At 34.2% G+C, this 15,493-nt stretch overlaps 1 protein-coding gene and 1 long non-coding RNA gene across 2 annotated transcripts; one reads left to right on the top strand and one right to left on the bottom strand.

The window, feature by feature from the left end:
- The first annotated feature begins 937 nt into the window (after positions 1-937).
- On the top strand, positions 938-4,944 carry LOC146949236 (uncharacterized). Its single transcript, XR_015027181.1, has 2 exons — positions 938-3,212; positions 4,360-4,944. It is a non-coding gene; the product is annotated as an uncharacterized LOC146949236 (long non-coding RNA).
- Positions 4,945-7,247: 2,303 nt separating this feature from the next.
- Positions 7,248-10,202, bottom strand: LOC146949235 (F-box/LRR-repeat protein At3g26922-like). Its single transcript, XM_085745330.1, has 4 exons — positions 9,805-10,202; positions 8,820-9,557; positions 8,067-8,216; positions 7,248-7,817 (listed from the first exon to the last, which is right to left on the bottom strand). The coding sequence occupies exons 1-4, from the start codon at positions 10,078-10,080 to the stop codon at positions 7,452-7,454; spliced, it is 1,530 nt and encodes a 509-aa protein (XP_085601456.1). The 5' UTR covers positions 10,081-10,202; the 3' UTR covers positions 7,248-7,451.
- Positions 10,203-15,493: the final 5,291 nt, after the last annotated feature.

The following is a 15,493-nucleotide window of genomic DNA, read 5'->3' as shown; positions in this document are numbered from 1 at the left end:
ATGTAAGTTGAAAATTTAAAGGTATGCGGATGTAGTACTTCTAAATATGTTCAATCCTTAATGATATGAAGGTAAGGCTAAGAAAAAGTTATTGTTTGATTGCATTTTCAGGCGAATCGATCAGCCACATATCATTCATTTAGTTCGGCTTAGTTCCACTTTCAAAAATGTTGAAAACCAAATCAACATCGATCAGCCACATATCATTCATTTAGTTTGGCTTAGTTCCACTTTCAAAAACGTTGAAAACCAAATCAACCCGACCCGATGTTGATTTGGTCGGTTTGAATAGTTTTTGACTAATAACTAAATCAAATTGAATTGTTACATCCTAACGGTACAAGTTTATCAAGAGGGGTCAACAAAAGCTAGACTAAACAAATACTATAATCTAAGGCCTTTTTTGTTTGAGATATTTGGATTTATATACTAATATAAACATTTGCGAATTTGTTTGTGCAGCTAATAGAAACAACTTATGATATTCTCATATGTTTTTTCAGCTTATTTTCATAAATTGTGAAGAATAGCTTATGAAAATATTTTATAACTTACATGAAAATTGTTCGACTCTATTTTATCCAATTTTTTTTTGTCCAACTTGATAAGGGGATATGAAGGCCTTAAATAGTTGGACTATTGCTCTTTAAGTTTAAAAAAAAAAAATTCTCTCAAACTATAAAATTACCTTAATATTTCTAACGACATTTAACCGTCGTTGGCTACAGTGAAGTGTCGTTGGAGGTATTAAGGTAACTTTAAAGTGCGGGAGAGTAATGTTTGAAGAGCAATCTTCAAACAGTTGGATCAAAGCCCAATCCAAAAAAGCCTTGGACATTCATGTTCGGGTGATCGGGTCGCAGTTCTGTTCAAATCGGAGTTCAGACAGAGACATCGATAACTCAATTATCTTTCATCTTCATCCTTAGCTTGATTACTTTACCCATTTTCAAACCAAAAATTAATTTTTTATTTTCATTGGTTGCTTTCTTTGTATTATACTGTGTGCAATTAGGGTAATGAAGATTAATTCATGTTTACAGATCCTGTTTCAATAATTAATTGCCCAGCTTATTGCTGTTGGTGGTTTTTCTTTTCCAGGATTTGATGATTGATATTCACCTTACTCATCTGACACCTTCTTTGCCACAAAAACAAAAAATTATTTACTTTATTAGTTTTTGTTGTTTTGATTCATGTGAGTTTATATGAATGGACAGTTAAGAAAATGATGAATAAAGCAGGTACTTCTGATATATGGTTTGACACATCTAGTTTTTATTCTTTTGGTGCAGCTTACTTTATTGTAGTTGTGCTGGGAATCTGAAACTAGATTGTGTCTATGTACTTATATGATTAATTGCTTACTGATTTCTTCACTGTCCATGTTATTATTATTGCTTATATGACGAATATATGAAGCACACTGACACCGCTAATAATTTGAGAAAATCGCATAATTCAGTGTAATCATATGTGACTATGTTTTGATGCCGGGACAGTCTTAATCCGAGGAGTGTCTGTGTAATCAAAATTTGTGCTAAATTTTAAATATTAGTTACTGCTTTTGACATGAGCATTGCTATTGAGTACCGCCTTTTTTTTCTTCAAGAGTATTGAGTACCATTTTGAAGAGTATTGAGTACTGTCTATTATTTATCGTTCGAAACTCCAATGATGATAGACGTTCTCTCTTGGAAGTAGAAATTTGTCATTGTGACTTGTTTGATGCTGGTTCTACAAAAACAAGGGAAAATGAATTTGTGTGCCTTAAAGCTTAACTTGTTCATTTTCTTTTGTTTTTGTTCAACTGATATCAATTAGGCCATCATCTCAGCCATTAAAACGAGAAAGATTTTGAGCTTCTGTATGATGCTTAAGTATTTGCCTGCCTTAGAACCTGCCAATATGAGTATTGCAATCTTGGTGTATATTTGGTTTCAATTTTGGATGGGGCAAAATGGATTCTAGTGGTGTAAAAATGATTTTGACACGTTGGAGTGTCTCAAAGTAGAACTGATTTTGCTTTTAGACTTGAAGTGCAAATCGATCTATATCATGTTGGAGTGGAATTGTTATTTGTAGCTTTTGACTCAATGTGATTTGTAGCTTTCAAACAAAAATCAGCTTGTCATGCTGCTATTCCTACAATGGTAACGTTACATAAGAGAGGTATGTCTCCGACTGATGTCTGCACTAGATGCAACTCAACCAGCGAAGATGTTTTCCACTGCTTGCGGGATTGTGCATGGCTTCGACAACCTAAACTTCTTCTTGGTGCATAACCTTGGCTTGTGGATCATTATAGGCTGAGACGGACAGTTCCCCCACTCGTTCCTTTCAGCGGTGTGGTTCCTTTGGACGGCTAGAAATCGTGCTTGCATAGCCCAAGAACCTTCAACAAGTTAAGCTGCAAATTCTTAATTATGCTCATCTGCTTCAGACTTCATTTCCTTTAAATGCTACTAGGGCTCCCATTGAGCGTTATATCTCTTGGTACCAAGCTGAGGGGAGTGCTCCTGTGTTGAATGTTGACGGTAGCAGTTTGGGGAATCCTGGTGCGTCTGGCTTTGGGGGAGTGCTTAAAAACTCCGACGGCTCCTGGATTGGAAGTTTCTCGGGAAGTGTTGGCTTTTCAAATGTCCTTCCTGTTGAGCTTCTAGCTTTATATGATGGGTTGAGGATGGCTTGGGACAAAGGTCTTAGAACGCTGGTTTGTTACCCACGGACTCAACCTTGGCTCTTCATTTGGTGCAAGGAGAGACAATATTTGGCATCATTATGCGGCTATTGTCCAGAATATCAAGGGGTTATTAGTCAAGCATCGGAGCATCAAGCTAGTGCACGTGCATCAGCTTAGCGAAGGAAATGCAGTTGCGGATTACTTTGCAAAGCACGGAGCTTCTGGTAGCCATGGTTGGCTGGAGTTTATCAAACCACTCCTGGAATCATCCCTCTCTTGCAGGCTGATGCAAGCCGAGAGCTAGTAGCAAGGCAATAGTTCTTTCCTGTTTTTTTTTTACCTTTTCTTCTCTTTGTTTACCAAAAAAAAATCACTTTACATTCAACACACTTTTAACTAAAATCTATTTTACAAAATTGATTCAGTCAAAATCAGTATTAGTCTCTCTAGAATCAAACAAACACACTTATCAAGTTTAGTTACCAATTCTTGGTGCAGTTTTATGACTTGTGACAACACACTTGAAGATGTGAGTATTCCTTTACTTCTCTCTTTTTACTATAGATGTATTAGTGTTTAACACACCAAAATCATTCATAAAGCAGTTTCATCATTTGACATTTTATCACAAATAATGTTTAGTAGTCAACAGCTATAAGAGATCAATGAATTGGAGAAAGTCATGTTTTTTGATAGAACACTATGGCATTGTTTGATTAACGTAGCCGACTCCACTTAGTGGGATAAGGCTCTTCGTGGTGGTTGTTGTTAATGTTTAATAGTGCAAATATTTTGTGTCAATGCATATTCTATTAGTTAATCATCTCGTATGATGCAGAAACAAAGCCTAGAATAGGAAACCCAACTTCTTTAGGTTTATTTTGATTATTCCATCTGATAGGATGTTTCTTCCTTAGCTCTTCTGTATTCCCCAAATGAAATTAATTTGTTTCAAACTTTTCAATCTGCATATTTTCTAGTATTAGTACATGCCAAAACCTGGTTTCATCAGTTTTGGTCCAATTTTTTTTTTTTTTTGAGTAAAATTTTGTCCAATTTTTAAAACCTTGGTCAGTTGTGTGTTAATAGGACAACAACAAAACTAATTACAGATAGATTAAGATCAAAGGGTTTAATTTTCCATTTTAACGCCCTTAACCTTCTCTTCAAAAGTAACAATTAGAAATTGTGGCAAAAACTTCAATCCGTAAAAGGATACAAAATCAATCAGTGGCAACACGATCAATTCCTAAGGTGATGGTGGTTGAGCATGTCTCACAGGTGGTGCAGTCTGCCTTATTCAGTCTTCTCATGTCCATGAACTATCCTTCCTCTGCTAATTTTTAAAATCACAAAAAAAAAGAAAACTGAATTTTCTTTGAATGTATTTCTATCGAAAACTCATGTCTCATGATCCCATGGGATTAGTCATGGTTATTGTTGTTTGATGTTGAAGGTTTTGTCTTTTGACCTTTTGCACTTATTTACACTGTTTGTTCATGAAATTGACTGCTACCGAATCAGTAGTACTGATTCTTCAAAAAGCATTCTGTTATGCTATTTCCTTATAACATATCCATTCTACTTTTGTTTTAAATTGTCGAGCACAATATTTATTTTGCATGATATTTTTGTTGTTTGATCATTGTGTAGTCTCTGCCTGTAATTTTGTGTAGCTTGCTCTCTCCCGCACATGTTCTGATTTCAAATGCGTTGAAGCCTTCAACCATTGGAGGCTGGCTCAGATGGATACAGAAATTGCAGACTGTACCCAATCAGCCCAATATATTTTTCAGCTGCATTTTTCTAGCTCTGATATGGTGGTTTGGAGCCTTTGGAGATGTAGAAACACCAAGTTATGGGAAAACCTACTGCTTTACTGGTAAAAGACTCCTTTTATGAATGGTGCGATGTGCAGAAACATACCACCAATTCTGCAGTTCCTGCACTTGAAAACAGATGGGTCCGGCCATCTCAAGGCTACACCAAGTGCAATGTAGATTGTGCTTTATTTTCTAATGGTTCAATAATGGGTGTTGGCCTTTGTTTTAGAGATCATGCAAGCCATTTTATCTTCACTTGAACTGCTTGGTCCTCTTGTAAAGTCTAGTGTTTATTCTAATGGTGCAGCTTACTTTATTGTAGTCGTGCTGGGAATCTAGATTGTGTCTGCATGATTATACAAATAATAACTGATCACTGATTTCTTAACTGTCCAAGTTATTATTGCCTATATGATGAATGTGTAATCATATTCATAATTTGTGCTAAATTTTAATCCTAGCTGCTTCTTTTGATATGAGCAAGGACAAATTCTACGGAGTACCACCTTGATAGATGGGCCATCGTGTACTATTACTTATCGTTCAAAACTACGATGATAACAAATGTTGTCTTTGAAAGTAGAAATTAAGGTCTTTCTTGTGAAGGGATTTTTCGCTATAACCACACAAGATTACAATTGCTCCAACACACAAGTCAGAGACTTCCTTGCCTCACACAAGAGTGCTCATACAATCAGAGTTTTTCAAAAGAGTTTGATTGTGTTTAGACTTAGGAACTCAAAGAGTAGTAAACTAACTTAAAGCTTAAGAAACTATGACACTTAAGAAAACAAATTGTACTATCAGATGTTAAAAGCGACCTTCCATTAGAAAATGAAAAAACTGATCAGAGTCAAACTGCTGACATCATTAGAACTTGTTTCCTTTAGAGGTTTATTCCATCAGATCTTATTCTCGTCAAAGTCTTCAAGACATCTTCTGATAAGACCTTTGACTTTATGTTGACCTTCCTTTAGATCACCGTCTTAGTCTTCATATGTTTCCAATGCTTTTCTCCATGATGATTTCCTTGTTCTTAAATCATGATGTATAAGAACAAAAGACTTGACCTTTTAAGTCTGAATTTAATTATAAGGTCATGCACACTTGAACACACGTTAAAGTATCAAATTGTTCTTTCATACATTGTTATAATAAAAACCTTAGAGATATTGTTTTAAATTCCATTTTGATTCAATAAATATTTCATATGGTTATAAATTCTTGTGCACATTGGGGAATCATATGCGCATGAATTTCATAGTTACATGGTCACTGAATAGGAGTCACGAGATGCACACCAGAAAGATGGCACATGTTGCGTATTCAAGATTTTAACACCTTATCTGAACGTCGATCTTTGAGTCTGAATGATCGGTAGATATATATCACGTTAGTGTTGTTTATCTTAAAGTTATGTCACACCCCCTTTGTGGAGGGTTGGAAATTTTGGAATCATATGCATTACCATATATAGACATTGCATTAGGAATTGAGTATTAATGAGTTTTATCATAAACATTGTTTTCCTACTTGTTTCTAACTTTCTATGCTCCTTTATATTTATTATTTTCAAATTGGTCTCCCTTTTAGTGGATGTGTGGGCTATAGGTCATAAGATCATGACGATTCTGAAGGTAGTCGAGATACCACCGTGGAAGATGAAGATTTCACCTCCCCAGATATGTGGACTATTTTGTCTTGGGGGTTTGACCCAACCTCTGTATAGATCATGTTCACCGGGGACGTACTCGAGACCACTCACATGGTTGGTAGGGACCAAGGCTTAAGGCTATTGTCATTTGTGGCTCTAGTACCCAAATTTCTTATTTTAGAGTTAAAGATTAGCTTAGTAGTCCCTTTAATATTGTGTAATTCTTTTAAAAGAAAATTATGTCTCTATGAAGGGATATACTTGTGTCTTGCAAATTATTCAGCTATCATACAAAGTTCTATATAACTCTAACATGCATTTTGAAAGGAACCTTTAGTTTATTTTGTGAATAAAAGTTTATGACTTATATTTAAGAAGGTTTACACTTTTCTTTTATTAAAAAAAAAAAACATACACAATTTTTGTTGTTAAAAATCAGAGAGTTAGATATACCGTGATTATGTCAATTTAATTGCCAATCGAAATAGGCATCTAGTGAATTGAGGAGTTGCAAAAGGGTCATCCGGTTGGTGATACTATAAGACATTTATGTTGTAACTAAACTAAAATGGATGCGTACAAATTTTAGCTATCATCTATATTACAGATTTTGTGTTGTTATCAGGTTGTCACTATAAGGTGAGTTTATATGTTAGCAATCAAATTTGTGATTTATTATTGTAAAAAAAAATTACTATTTATACAAAAAAAAAGTATAGACATGAAATTCTACATGAGCAGAATCATTCACTAAATCATAAATTAACTGTTGATACTTATATTTATTAGGTCCGTTGGTAAAAGATTAGTTACATACACGCAAATCTGATCATAAACTACCATATTATATTAATAAATGGGATTTTAAGATAACTAAGGAAAAAAGACGCATGGATTTATTGTGTATGGTGTATAATAGACATGTAAATTAGACGCTCTGTGTGTGTTTTGTTTTTAACGGTAGATTCATTCATTGTGCTTAATTTTCACTACGATCATGTAAATTTATGCATGTGTTGTTGCCTTTATATATACTACAATATGACTTGTTTATTTTGAAAATTGTAATAAACTTAACAAACAAATGTTTAGAGAATATGAGAACATATGACTTGTTTATTTTGAAAATCCAAGATACAAAACTATCAAATGAAAATCCTAGATAGAAAATTATCAGATGAAAATCCAAGATCGAAATCGATCAAATAAAAACATCAGCATAAGTCTAATAACAATTTGAGAGGTTTAAACCCAGGATTAACAAAAACACTTCAGCTTTTCATCAACCACTTTATTTTAGGGTTCTCACCCATTCATCAAAGCTGCCACCATACTTCTGTATAGACTCGGTCCCATGTTTCAAATCAATTGACAATTTAGGAGAGAGTTTTGGATATGATCGCAAACATGCAGTTGCTACAACTTCATCCCATGAACATTCATCCAAAAACCAAATGGTAATATTATTCATAACTCCGCCATTTAATATTAAGTACTTAACGAACTCAAATTCAAACTCTCCACCTTTATATCCCTTTATACAAACAGACTTTAGGCTGCGGCTAACACACCTACAGGGGTCCCTTTTGAGCCAAAACAAACCACCAGGGTAAGGAAGACTATCATTGTCATTCTGATCATAATAATCCAACTTGACCTAGAGTTTAAGGGGAAAAATGTCAAAAAAAAAATATAGTTAGGCATAATTTAAATCATGATTGATTTATCGTTACATCATGGTCAAATATGACTAATTTGACTACAATCACGATCACAATGAAATAAAAAATATTATTGTTGTAACCACAATTCCTATTACACGCCATTTTAAAACTTGAATAATTGAACACATGTAACTGAAGTAAAGATAGTTGCAAACATATGGCTAAATTAATCATAAGCATACCTGGTTATTTATTTGAAGATTCATTAGTTGTGGGCAAGACTTGAGTGCAAAAGAAAGAGCTATGGTATTTCTGCTACTGTTCAATTCAAAGTTGAGGCAAAGAGTAACTAAATGTTTAAATATATTTCCCATGCCTGAACCTCGATGACCCTAAGACAATCAAGAAAGATAGTTACAAAACAAGGGTCGTGCTAACACGTGCCTTCATGACACATGTTAAGAAATAATAAAGATATTAATGTTAAGTGAGAAACTACTATATACTTGTCTATTTTTTAGATGACATTTTTCTAAGGAGCAAAATCAAATTGGATTATTTCACTCTAAGCAATATTTGTAGTAGGCATACTTGGTTACTGTTCAGTAAGGTGGTGATACCATAAACAACAATTTTCAGCATCGCATCACAATTACTCGGTTAGTCCACATATAATAAGCTATGATATTTTTCTAGGAAGTATTTCCCAATAAGCGTGATTTTTTGTGATGGCTCAAAAAGGAATCATACTTGCATTAAGGGATATTAAACTTTAATCTTTATCCTTGACTCACTTTTTTGCATCTACAGTTCATTGCAACATTCAATGTAATTGAATATAGACCATATGTTAAGTTGTACATATATCCAAGGAGATGCAACAAAAATTTAGAACATTAGATGGTTCTGTACTAATTAAAAAGAAATGTATTATATGCTTGAATAAAAAACAGAAACTTGAAGTTAATCAATTTTCTAAGTGAAGAAAGACATACCAGAATACCACCGAAAATTTCTATAATATCTCTTGCTGTCAAAAGCTTTCTTCCATCAATAAATAAAATTTCTCCAAGAATTTGAAAATCATTGTAAGCACGAAGAACTTGAAGTTTTGGGGCCTCAAAGACCAAATCTTCATGACTACAAATAATGGAGTCAATCTCTATGACTTCAACATTAAATGCAGAAACCAAAATCCTGAGCACATTCATATTACAAATTTTAATATATTTCAGACTTGGACTTACAATCTTAAGCTCATCTGTTAAGAAATCACAATTCTCGACGGTAAGGTTTTCAAGAGATGAACAGTATGAGAGAATATCATGAAAAGTGTTCGATATAATACACACTTTCTTAAGAGTAAGTGTTTTTAAAGTCTGCTGGGAATCAGGGGAGGGTGTAGTGTTAAAACGATAGTTCTTCAACTCAAGAACCTTAAAATTGGAGAAAACCTCAAAAGGTAAATCAATGGTCGATGCAGCAAGCATTGCATCCAAGTCTAATATTCCTTCGTTAAGATAATCACAAGATTCACGTTCTATTGAAACCTTAATCACCCCTTTTTCCAGTATTTTCCTTAACCACCCCACAATATCCGCACTTGCACAACTCTCAGGCAAGTGTCGGATGGTACAACTCTTCAAGGGACCAATATGATTGTCAATATTTGATGTAATCATCATGGCTGCTTCAGAAATTACATCAAAATACTCCTCATTTGTAGGAGCTACCTGTCATGCATGAATTCCGTCAATATATATCATATCTCAAACACGTTTAGAATTAAAGTTCATTCATTTCATTTAGAAAATGGAAGGTAAAATATGTAATTAGATTCTTTACAACCCTTCCTGGTTGACTCTTCATGAAAATGTGAACCATTTGAATAATCTAATTATTCATAAAGCATAAATTAAAACACAAATCTTATAGTAAAAAAACACATAACTTATTTTACATGATTTCAATAAAAATTACCTTGCGTTGCATAGCCATTGTAAGACGGTCATCAAGTGGAGAATTTTGAATGTACTCTTCAATCAAAGACTTCAACATTTGTCTTTGGTCAAAACTAAGGTCAGGAGTGTTCTTCCATAATGACTCCCATCGCTTGGAAAGCACACTTGTTCTCACAACTTCCATGTATGGAAGTAAATAAATGATGGAACCTAAAAGTTCATCGGGAAGACTACTGATCAAATCTGCTTCTTGCTCCTCTACCACTTTCACTTTTTTCTGTTCTCCTTCACTCATTCCTTCGTGTTCTTATGTCTTCTTCTTTTATTATTTTGTGTAATGAGCTTAGCCTGCAATAAGTTCTTATATATTACGTTTGTAACATATATTATCCTTAGCAAGAAATGATAAGAAAACAACAAGTTGATAAACATGAATTGTGTTTACCTTTAAAAGAAAACAAGATTACAAAAACCGTGTATTGTAGTCAAACCCGTAATAAATAACGTTATTTAATATTATTATTTAGTCTATTCAGTCAAATCGTAATTTGACAATTTAATTAATAAATTTATATTTCAAATATAATATTCATAATAGTTCAAAGAGGCTATATTTTAAATTTTGATCAGCTCATCGTTTAATTTTTTGGTGAAATGAAATTTGGGAAGAGAAATAACTTAATAATGTTATGGACTACTAAGAGGCTATACTTCAAGTCTAGATAGAGTTTAAAAAATAGGCGGAATCCACTTAAGCCTAACTAGAGCTATTCACGCCCTCACCTCACTGGAAGGTGTGCATAATCGGACGCCTGTCACAAGATTCAAAGTATTACGCGTTGCAGTTGCTAACCACCCCCTCTGTAACTGTCAACCAACGGCTATACAACAAGTCATTTCTAAAAGTATCACCTCTCCACTATATAAGAGTTCTTTTTCTGTCCTCTAAGCTACAAATTAATCTACCCTAACCCCTGATGGCAGGTCATCTTACGTTATTCTTGGCATGTTTTTCAGTAATTTTTAGTAGGTTTTAGCAGCAAAAAGGAGGAGTATTAGAACGATTGCATGTGATTTCGGGACTTTTGTAATGTTTTCTATATTTGAGTCTGTAACTTTAGTTTTCCCAAAACATAGCAATTTTAGGGGGATTTTGAAGTAATTCACGAAGAAATCATGCACATCGGTAAATCAAGAACATCTGAAGAATTGTGAAGATTCAAGAAACAAGAATGAAGATTCAAGAGGCCTCAGAAGACTTACAAATGGGAGAAATTTTGTTCCCAACCAAGGCAAGTTATTTGAAGACGAAAACCTAAAAACGACGGAAAATCGTGAGAGTTTCTATCTTCTCCTTGATTTTCTAGGGTATGTTTTTATCTTTAGTAATTTGTTTCTAGTTACTATGTGTAACTAAATCTTTTTAGGTACATTTCTAAGATGAACCTCTGTATATTTTTGTTGGATACTTATTTAATATAATATGTCGTTTATTATATTTTATTTATTCTTTTGTATGTTATTAAGTTTTATTAGGAAGTAGTTTATTTCTGTGAGATGTGCAACCCTAGATTTGGTACTTAGGTTGTGACAGGGCCTAATATTGCTATCACTAACTGGATGCTTATGTCTTGATATTTATATCCCTTTACTGATAACTATCTTTCTAGGAAGTAAGTGATTATTAACTAGTCAAAGATACCATAAGAATTGTTGACCCTAAACGTAGGTATTTAGTGGATGATGCTCATTGAGTCGGGTGGTGCCTTACCGAAGCTATAGAACCAAGTGACTAGATGTCTGAAATAAGTTGTAACCTAATAAGACCATTCTCTTGAAACCCTTAGTAAGGTAAACGTAGATTAGGGTTGCCCGTTTGTAGAACTACTAAGAAAGCATAGAGAGAGTGTGTTATGAGTGTCCTAAGATTCATAGATGGACATACCTAAGGGAACCTTGGCCTTCATTGCTTTGGGAAACACTGCAAAGCCAATTTAAGTTTATGTTTCAATTACCTTTGAATTAGCAAGACCCCGCACATAAGGATCACCGTGCGATCAGCGGGTGCAGTTAGCCATCGGAGGGATAGGCCAAAGTAGGTTGGTAACGTCCCAACGGCCTCATCACTTGTATAGTCTACCTAAGATAAATAAACGCGACATATTATTACTTATTATCCAACAATATATACAAGGGATTCGAAGAATCCTAACCGCTGCTTACTTTTATGTAACCAAAACAGGTAAACTTGCTCTGTTGCAAATAGATAAAAATTGCAAGTCTTTTTAACCCTTAACCTTTATACCGTCAACTTATACATATAAGTAACAAGAATTGTTTGGACGAAAGTACAATCCCTGTAGATATGATACTCTACTTATCAGTTATTACTTGGTTAACGATTGTTACACTTGCCATATCCGACCATCAACCCCCCCCCCCCCCCCCCCCCTCTTTTATATTCTACCCGTAAATTCTGATTTGAGCATCAGTGTTCTTACAGGCACAACTGCTTGTCACCCTAGCTACAACTTTACATAAGTTCATCGCACCATACATTGTTCTCCTGATCACGTCAAACAAGTGGTGTTGTATGTTGAAAACTAGTTTTCCCAACCTTTTATCCTCAAAATACTGAAACCATCAAATCCAAATTTACTCACGGAGGATTGCAATCTGCTTCCACTTTGTCATGATTCGCAACAAGTTCTTTTGATAAAAAAAAAATAATACACTTAATTCTCTCCAATTTTCATGTGAAAATAATGACCAACCTGGAAACAAGTGTATGCCTTTGATAATAGACATCATCACTGAAATGGTATATTACTTTTTCAACACAAACTAGTCTTGCTTTGTTTATTTAATTTTTTTCAACTTCGGCCCACCATACGATGAACTTGGCTCTTCTTTAATAAGGACCAAAATACTTTGAGTCAATAATCTCTGTCAACTTCCTAAAACAAGGAATTGGTACAACAATGTTATTCGAGAGGTGACACACCAATACGACAATGTCAAGACCAATTTTAGCTTACCATCACGACGAGTGTTATGTCATACGAAACAATTGTTCCCGCATCCTTGTTGATCCATGTTATTGTTTTATTACATAATACTAAAAATGTTAGACTTTGCATATTATTTTTCCCGCCTTTACAAAAAGTTGCAAGTCGATGATGTAACACCCTGTTTTCCCAACATAAAAATTTCATATTAAAACAGAGTATTTAAATCATAAACGGAATGTCACATACTACTTTAAAGTCATAAAATAGATATTAATAAATATCCTTCCAGGTTCAACATCATAAAAGTCTGGAAATACGCAGCGGAAATAGTTCGACATGAATAAAGTCTTGGCACGCAGGCCTTATCAGAAAATCTCATAATTTGGTTCAATACTTATTCATAAAAAGTTCATAAAAGACACGTAAGGAATAGATATGAAAGTAAGTCCCATCCCGTTACGTATCAGAGCACCTAGACACAAGTGAGGAGTCCACTCACGAACACTTCTAGTCTTTATTACCTGCAAGTTACCCATACGAAGGGCAACATTTTCAAGCAGAAGGGGTGAGATTTCTCAAACAATAATATTAAACATATAAATCATATAAAGTACATTCAACAACTTAAACATCATTAACATATCTTATACTCCATTAACTAGCATCATTAATCTCCTACATTAGTTATACATTTCATCTTATATCATCTTAATTATAGATGTAAACATCATCATATAACATCAATTACTAATTCATAAACATCAGCATACATCATCAAATATTAATTACAAACATCAACGCATATATTAATCACAAACATCAACACATATAATGATCATAAGCATCAACATCTAACACCAAATATAATCATAAGCATCATCATGTATTTCACATAAGTATCATTATTAAAGCATATCATTTATCGAAAACAACTTCATAATTAAGTTCGTAATCAACTTCTTAAACAAACATCATCATTAAATCATCATCAAATATAAGTTATGACGACTCTACAATGCAACAACATCTTCAACAACAACTTAGACAACTTCAACAACAACTTAGACAACTTCAATATGCATGTGGTACCACCAGGGCATTAAGCCCCCTTCGCTAAGGTCATATTTGGACCTGTCGGGCATTAAGCCCCCATCGCTAAGGTCATAAAGAACCTGTCGGGCATTAAGCCCCCATCACTGACTATGCAACGCCACAATCTTCCTACAACTTGGACAACAACGGGAACATCTTATACAATTCCATTAAAATGGACAACTTCTTAAATCATGACAACTTAGACCGACTTATACATCTTCACTAAGATTCAGCAGCAACAAACAGCAACAATTGCAGCATATAACAGTGCTAGAATATCATATCATCAATAAGAAATGAATCATATCAACTTAACATCATAGAACATCATAATATTATGTATCATACAATACTCACATAATGTATTCCAACATATCAACAACAATAACCACATATACATTAATCAATTACATTCATATCAAAGTCCAAAACATTCTTCAAAAGCAAATCAAGTTTGATCAATGAGACATAAGCCAAATACTCATAAATCACCTCAACTAAATCCCTAATACTTAAGTTGAAGTTGGGAAACCAACCATAAGTTTTTGGACTAACTTGGGATTAGTTATGCTAAGTTTTCTTAAAGTTTTCTGAAGACCCACTTGGACTATTTTCATCAAAACTCAAAATCTACACATAATTTTCTAGTCACTCCAAAGCCATTAGAAAGCTAACTCAATTATCTACAACTTTCATGTTTACACCGAGAGCTAATTCAACACAGAAACGGGTGAAAAAGACACAAGAACGCAACAATCGAAGTTCTGACAGCACGCAACGAAAACACAACAGGCAGTCACCCATGAGGGGCTGCCATGCTGCGCCCAGGCGTGGAAAACTGCGCCCAGGCGTGGGAAGGCAGTAGCCCACCTGCGACGCAGCTTTGTGCAGTCCCATTTTTTTCGGTTCCACTGTTTCGTCCGTAAAAACCTAACCGTTACTCCGAATCCGATTCCGTTTTCGCCTACGCGTTATATTCGACAAATCCTATCATATTTTACTGAAAATCATATTTTTAAATCTCCAAAACAGCTTATCCTAGAATCACTTATTTCTCAAAAACACTTAAAATCACTTTTTCTCAGAATCTCAACTTTTCATCCATTCTCATGTTTCTAACCATCTAACCATCAGACTACTTCTAATAACATTCCTATAGGATATCTAAGGTTCGTTCATGATTCTCTCATCAATTCTACGGTTCTTCATCATCTAATCATCAAAATCGCTCATAAACCCTAATTCTTAAACTCACCGACTTCTCATCTAATCATATGTTTTAAACCTCAAAATTATTCCAATAATCATTCTACAGATTATCTAAGGACTGTTCACAGTTTCTACATCAATCTAACAATTTTCATCCATTAATCTTCAATTCTTCACTCAAACCCTAATCCTCTTAATCTCACAAACTCTCCCCAACTTTGTTAGATGTAATCTAATGATTTACAACTTAATATTAAAGCAAGATAGTCTCACCCTTACCTTAATTTTGCAAAAATCGCAGCTCTCTCTTCTTCTCTTCTTCTCTTGGCTTTTCTCCTCCTTTCTCCAAAACTTGAACGTACGTTGTAACACCCTATTTCTAATAAGCGGTAA

This window comes from Medicago sativa, chromosome 2 (genome assembly GCF_051527215.1).
Source record: "Medicago sativa cultivar Bolivia chromosome 2, Bolivia_mono, whole genome shotgun sequence".
Lineage (NCBI taxonomy): Eukaryota > Viridiplantae > Streptophyta > Magnoliopsida > Fabales > Fabaceae > Medicago > Medicago sativa.
Note: the sequence above shows the minus strand (reverse complement) of the source record. Positions and strands in the feature narration are given on the sequence as shown.